General features: G+C 34.6%; 1 protein-coding gene across 1 annotated transcript; it reads left to right on the top strand.

The window, feature by feature from the left end:
- The first annotated feature begins 426 nt into the window (after positions 1–426).
- LOC149193069 (nematode resistance protein-like HSPRO2) lies at positions 427–4,263 on the top strand. The gene is made up of 3 exons (XM_089407198.1): positions 427–973; positions 1,112–1,575; positions 4,090–4,263. Exons 1-3 carry the CDS (start codon positions 427–429, stop codon positions 4,261–4,263), a joined length of 1,185 nt encoding a protein of 394 aa, XP_089263324.1.
- Positions 4,264–7,560: the final 3,297 nt, after the last annotated feature.

Here is a 7,560-nt window from a genome sequence, read left to right as displayed (position 1 = left end):
ACGTGCAACAGTAATGTGCTCAGAATTTAAGTGCCAACAGACCAACCACCGTATATTTAGGTTATATCTATTCACTTTGTTAACTGGAAAAATATATATTTATGTGTTGACATTATTTAACTCTTTTCATTATTTATGTGTTGAGTTTTTATCATCTACATAAAAAGTTGAGTTGCAACAAATAGATATGTTTTTTGTCCAGTAACGTATTATATATAGCTTTTTGATATATTATGGCTTTTTAAATATATCAAGGATTTAAGAACATTTTATTCTATTCCAGTTTTCAAAATTTTAGTGTTTAAAATGTATTTTAGTGTTTATTCTATTATTATGTTGTTCTTTTTAGATTATGGTATATGGAGAGCATTAGTGTCTTTACTCTCCTCATTATGTTTGCAGGGAAAAAATATGTCCTGTAAAAAAATGGCATCCTATTTTGCCTTTGTTGAAGAATCCATAGAGCCCTCCCCCATGGAGTGTGCGGGTTACGAGCAGTATGTGCATCTCCCCGAGCTCAGTGCCATGTGGAAATTCAAGGAATGGCCTGGTTGGTCTAGAGAGGGGTTGGTAAAGGCTGCCTTACAGTCATTGGAGATTACTTTTCAGTTTGTTTCGTCTGTCCTCTGTGACACAAGGACTTACATTGACAAAGAGGAATGGAAGAGAAGGCTTGAATCCTTAATTAGTTCCCAGATTGAGTTGATTTCAATGATTTGTGAAAATGACAAGCAGGTTCCCACTCTTCAGTTGTCAGTAAGTAGTGGTGTTCTCTCATGGAAAGTTTTCCATGAGGTATGGCAGAGACCTGGTGCTTTACCTGTGGTTAACAGAACAAGTGAAGAGAGCTTACTTCCTCGTTTGGGTACATGGAAAAGCGCTGAAGCTATGGTTTCTAGAATATGGCTTGCCATTGAAGGCCATATGCAGAGGAATCCCTTCACTTTAGGTTTGGGGGAACCAAATATGTCAGGTAAGCCTCTTCTTGAATATGATAGAATCTGCAAGCCAAGATATTTGCACTCTTTAAAACAACATAAACAGTTCCATAATCTAGAAGATGCCAAACTTTGCAATGTCCTCCAGATCTTTGAGGCGTGGGTATTTGTAGGCCAAGAATTGTTGCAGAGAGTATATGAAAGAATAGACTCTGGGGATTTCGTAGGAGCATCCACAGACTGTTGGATGGTTGAAAGGATGTGGAACATGCTCACAGAAATTGTGAATTTGCTTCTAGTGATGGACCCAGATGATTTCCTTTGCCTTAAACACCAGTTGGCAATTAGCAGCACTAGTACACTTGCAGGCGCATATTGCCTTCGGTCTGCCCCCCTTAGAGACCTTACAAATGCATGCAAGGAACTAAGGCATCTGGTGCCCAAAGTCATCGGTGTTGAGGCTGATCCAAAGGGTGGACCAAGGCTCCAGGAGGCACTTATGCATTTGTTTCATTCACATGGACTGCGCTCACATAACACTTCAGGTGCTTACCATGTTGCAACAATACATGTTCTGTTGGCCTTCCAGGCAATAGAAGCCGCGGTGAAAAGGTTTTTCTTCTCATATCAGCAGCTGGTAGTAACAACCATGGGTAGCACTGAAATGAAGGGTCCATCATATCTAGGTGCTTGTGATGCCCTACGTCATATATATTTTGAACCACTTTATTTCCCTAGTGTGGATGGTGCAAAGACATTTTTGGGTTACTATTGGCACTAAAAGTTACAACTATGGTGGATGGTACACTGGAAGATCTACAGACAAATCAAGTGAAGTGTACAAGAGAAAGAATAGTGCCTTCAGTTTTTCAATGTATTACCCCAAATTCATACATACACTTTTTACATTGACAGTTTTGAGTACTATACATAGAATTATATTGGATATAGGATTAGACTCATTTTTGTTCATCCCCATCAGTAGGACCAATCAATAGAACAGTGGTAGAAATTTGGGATTTTTTTTTTTTTTCCCTCTCCAACATGGATAGGATACTAAGGATTCATAGTGTGCAATTCCTCCCTCGTTAAATAGTGTAAAAGATTGTCCAAAATTAAAAAGGTAATTATTAAAATTATTAAATTTTACGAGTTGTTTCTTTTTTTAATTTTAACATGAAATGTAGTTTAATGCTGTTATTTTTATATATATTTTTAAGATTTTTTTATTCAGTGTGTGAAACTGAGATAATTATAATTTTAATTTGTTAAGTTTATTTAATGGAATGCATCATAATTTTTTTGATGCAATTTTTTTTTTTTTTTTTAATGAGATTTTTTGTTTTTTAAGATTTTTTAATTCACTATGTGAAATTGAGATAATTATAATTTTAGATTATTGAATTTATTTAATGGAATGTATCATAAAAAATTTAATGTATTAAATCTATATCATATTCAAGTTACATTCCTACCATAAATATCCACTCATTTCCAAAGTTTTGAGAAAAAATATTAGATAATGCAGTTTAGATTGACTAATAACATATAATTAGTATAGTTTTTTATCTCTACATTTATTTTACAAAGTACTCTGATACTTCTTCATACTCTACTTTAATTTTCTTGCACATGGCCTTGTGTTATTGCTTAAGATGTCATTTAATTTAACTGAATTTATGGTAAAGGTATAAATTTTGCCTTTAGTTCTTCAATACAAATTTGTTTTAATGAGATTGTAAATTTTAGTCAAATTATTTCTAGTATAGTATCATTTATAAAATACGTTGTTCTTTAATCATATAAGTTTAAATTTAGAACATTGATAATGCATATTGCTTATAATCATTCTCACTCTTAATATCTATAATTTGGCTTAACACTTATCATTTTCTTGCAGATTGACACACAGTTCGCTCGCTTGTGCAGAGCCTAACCCCACAGTTTACAAAGAACAAAAACAATCATTGTAATTTTTCTTTCGTGGGTGACTGGCAACCTTTAGTGAATTGCCTTCACCTCTGCAATTTTTTTCCATATAGTTCAGATTGTTTTAATAATCAGTATTAGTAGGGCAATTACTTAGCATTTACTTTAAAATTTTTACATTTCACACATAGCTTAATAACGGGAAAAGTAAGTGGCCATAATCCACACATTTTTTCAATTTGTTTTGCTCTTTTACCGAAGTCAAATAGTTTAATTAGCAAAGGAGTAAGTGGCCCATAATTCACTCATATTTTTTACTAACCAAAGCATCTTTACTTCATTAGCATTGGGACTAGGAACTGGTGTTATTAAAGAAAGGGAGTAGCCCCTGCTTCCCTTGCGTCTTTTAGACGATCCTGGGCTTGCATCTGAAATCTTTCTGAAAGCACTAAGTTTTTCATCTCCCTTTTTAGGCTCACATAGTGTAATAGGAAGGAAGTAAGTGGCCCATCAACCACACATTATTTTATTTGCAGGTAAGGAACAAACATAATTTAGTGTAAGTAGACGAATTTGAAAAGGATCATCGAATATCCACATGACTACAAACTTTGTATGTTCACTATGTCACTTACACACACATTTCACTACACACACTAAGCTACTCTAAAATTTGAACAAAGGGAATCAAGTGTAAAAACCCTTTGTACTTAGATTATTTAAGCTTAATTTTTCACACCATAAGTGAAGGAAGACACGTAAAAGCAATCATAACTTGAACAAACTAAATTTCCCCACATGGGCCACAAAATAATTTATAGTTTAGGTTAGGACTGTTGGGGGTAGGCATCCAATAAGCCACCATGGTCATGTTACATTTTGAAACATAGAAGTTGTCTTTTAGGGTGCTTCAAATCCTTCAATCAGTCCACGGAAAAGACAACCCAGGCAGCACAGAGACCCGATTCAGAGGGGGTTCGGCTTAGGCTCAGTGCATGCGGTCCTATATGGGGCTACCTAACCTGTATAGTGCTCGGTACTGATAACCGATTACCAAGAAGCTAAAGACTCGACTGCCTCCGTGAGACGAAGGTATCCTATTGGCCAAATTTTAGGGCATCTTTCCCTGTAGGTGGAGGTGTGGGAAGCACTAAAGCCTCATTCAATACCTTGGTTGATTCTTTTCGTTGCTGGAAGCGTCACCAGTTCTTTCGAGACGTAGCCCCAGTACTCGTCATTCTTTGGCTGCTGGAAGCGTCACAAGTTCTTTCGGGACGTAGCCCCAGTACCCGTCATTTTTTGGCTGCTGGAAGCGTCACCAGTTCTTTCGGGACGTAGCCCCAGTACCCGTCATTTTTTGGCTGCTGGAAGCGTCACCAGTTCTTTCGGGACGTAGCCCCAGTACCTGTCACAAAAGATATCTCCGCAAGGCCCAGTTACTTATAGAGTGGAAAGGACGAATACGTCTTCATAGGACCTTTTATCATACGCAAAACAATCTAAAATATTTTCCTTGTTTGATTGATCACATAGCTTAACTTGAAGGGAAAGTAACACTTTATTTTTCAGTTTTCTTTATGTATGTAATTTCTTTTTATACACATTCCTCTCCTCACCACAAAAGTGACACACATTCCATTTTAAGAATACATAAATACTTTACTTTTTCATATTAAGAATAACAAGACAATGCTACACAAAACATTCCATATTAAGTTCTACTAGCTGATATTATAATTACCAAATAATATACTCCCATGGGCAACAAATTTAAATTAATTACAATGGGCATGTCATTTAGCATGATTATATTGTTTCTCTATTATATACAAGAAAGCGAGTCGAAATATCTACACCTTTGTCACCATGTCCTCTTGAATAAGACGTTACAATATTTATGAAGCCTAGATTTTTATAATTGATCAAAAATTGTATGTATATACATGACTAAATTTTATTTGTCTATCTAACGTATTTGAGAGAACAAAAAGAGAATTCCAATGCTTATTTAGAACTTATAGTGATCACGTTTTGTGGAATGACGCAAGTCAAGACGAAAGCATTTATTCTATTTTGGATGGCAAAAGTTGACATTGGTTGTTCTGGCATAATGAGGATAGTGAAAATTAAATACCATATACTTCTCTGTTAATATTTTATCACCTTTGGTACCTATCATATATTTCATTCCTATCGCTCAGGTCTTCTATATAATGTTTTGTAACACCAGACTGTGCATAAAGTGTTGTAATAAGTGGCACGTTGGGTGTCTTTTATTAACATTTACAACCTCTCAGGACCCATTGATTGATAATCGTTCTGTTAGCATTCCTCTGCCTTCTAATGCAACCTATGAAATATTTGTATGAAATACTTCTGACTTGTAATGCATATCATAACTGATGCAACATATAGTTCTAACTTTTGTAACTGTGAAAATGACTTTGCTGAATTGGCTTCAATTAATCTACTCCGTGAATATCTTTGGCATATTCTATCATAATCTATTTCTGGTGGCATATACCATTAGTAACAAATCCTATGTAACGTTCATGCCAAAGAGATGAAAATCCATTTCAACACCCACTGATCCACAATAAAGTGGAGTTTCATGGGAGGCTTCCTCCAAAGGATAGAGATAAAATGTCTACTCCATTCAACACCACTGTGTCCATTCCTGCCATGATGTCTGAGTGGGAGCACCCTTGATACCAGTATACCTTATACACTACTATAATGTTCACAGTGTAGCCCATGGACTCATATATGAGGCATTTCCCTCTTTTCAAGTGCCAGAAATGGGCACCCATGCATCTCTCCATGGATTTTATTGTGGCCACCTGATTGCTTCTCATTTTAACTCTGAATCCAATGAAAGCAATATTTCCTATGTAGAGTATACTCATTTCTTCCAATTCTTCATCATTTAATACTCATGCTTTCATAACTGCAACCTGAATGAATTACCCATACCAAGTTACAGGATTCATAGAATCATGGGTTCAAACCTTTGATGAGTTCATGTGAACTATGAATGACTGGAGCTTTCTGACTGCTTCTTTGGATAAATTGCATCATAAAAAAGGAGAAGGGTTGAAACCCATTTTGTGCTAACTTTTCCAACCTTGTAATCAGATCTTAGTAAAGCCTTTGTCCATATTCAATAGGCAAAGTAAGAGGTCCATATGTAGTAGTAAGCTCCGAAATACCAAAAATAGATCTCTGAAAGGCTATATTTCTAGAGTAAGAACCTTCCTCTAGCCTTGACCTCATTGATTATCAAATCATCATGCCTATGAATCATGCTTCGTTATTATATGAATTATTTATGTGCATATTTGTTGAAATCTATAACATTCATAATTTTTCTTTAACGAATGGAAATTCTGGAAAAACTTATTCTAAAATACACCACTAAAAATTAACAGATATATAGTTGAAATCTACAACATTATTATTTTCTTTTCTTAAAACTAAAATTATGAAGACCTATCACACCTATTAACATAACCAGAAACTATCTACGTGAGCAGAGGGATGATTGAAATGGGTGCTCAAAAATGCGGTCACATATGGAGATAATGATGTCTTGGAGTGGTTTACTGCATTAATAATTAATAACATTAGATTTTGTTAATTATGCTTTGATAAGGATGCCAGGAGACTGAGCACTGAATCGTTCAGGAATATATTATCCTGTTTTTATTCCTTTGTATATATTTGTGTGCATTATTTCGCCTTTAAAGTCACGGATTCACTGTTTCTTGGATTGATGCGATAGCAGCTAGGATAAAGTTGGACAGATAAGGGCAAACGTAGCTAGTGAAGGGCAGTACTTCAGAGGAATATCATGCAAATATATTTAAAATCTTTATGATGTTGGCATTTTAAAGACATACTTAGCACCTGGAAACAATTTTTGGAAAAAAAATGATGTATTAAAAAGTCTAAAAAATACAGAGATTACATATATTGAAACTGTCCTTGTAGCCCCTTTATAGATAAAACAATGGCTAAAGTTATATTATTGTAGCTTAAGTCATTTAAACTTGCTGGAATGTTTAGCCTTCAAAGTAGCAAACCTAGTGGGTTTAGTGAGAGCAATGCTAGTTGAGCATATATGCTCTATGTATTGTTTGCGTGACTTGAACCCACGTGCTTTCAAGTCCTTTGGCGTGATTTTGGTCCTTTTAACCATAGCATCAACATTTATCTTTTTTGTTTTCTGTAGAAATTAAAACATTATCAATAAATATCAAAATCCACATAGATATAATGAAAATATGCTGACCATGTAACGAATATGAAAAGACATTTCATTGACTAGCTATCAATAAATATCAAAATCTATATAGATATAATGAGAATATGGTGAACATGTAAGGAATATGAAAAGAAAATGCATTAACTAGTCATAAAAAATATGTCAATGTTATTATGAGCTAAGATATGTAGTATATAACTTACCTCTCCTAATTTATCTTGAAGCCTAGGTGAATGCCGCAATGGTTGAGGAGAATGTGATTTTTGCTGAGTATCATGTCCACCATCATACATGTGCAAAGGTGTTTTAGGAGATGTATATTCATTACTTTGAACATTAGATTATACATAGATATAAGTATGTGAATCAAAAAGAATTAAATGTAAAAATATGATAAAATTATAAGAGTATAAATAAATATAGTCTTAC

The sequence above is a fragment of the Pinus tabuliformis genome, chromosome 2_2, assembly GCF_031772625.1.
Source record: "Pinus tabuliformis cultivar Carrire ecotype Pingquan chromosome 2_2, CPIR1, whole genome shotgun sequence".
NCBI lineage: Eukaryota > Viridiplantae > Streptophyta > Pinopsida > Pinales > Pinaceae > Pinus > Pinus tabuliformis.
Note: the sequence above shows the minus strand (reverse complement) of the source record. Positions and strands in the feature narration are given on the sequence as shown.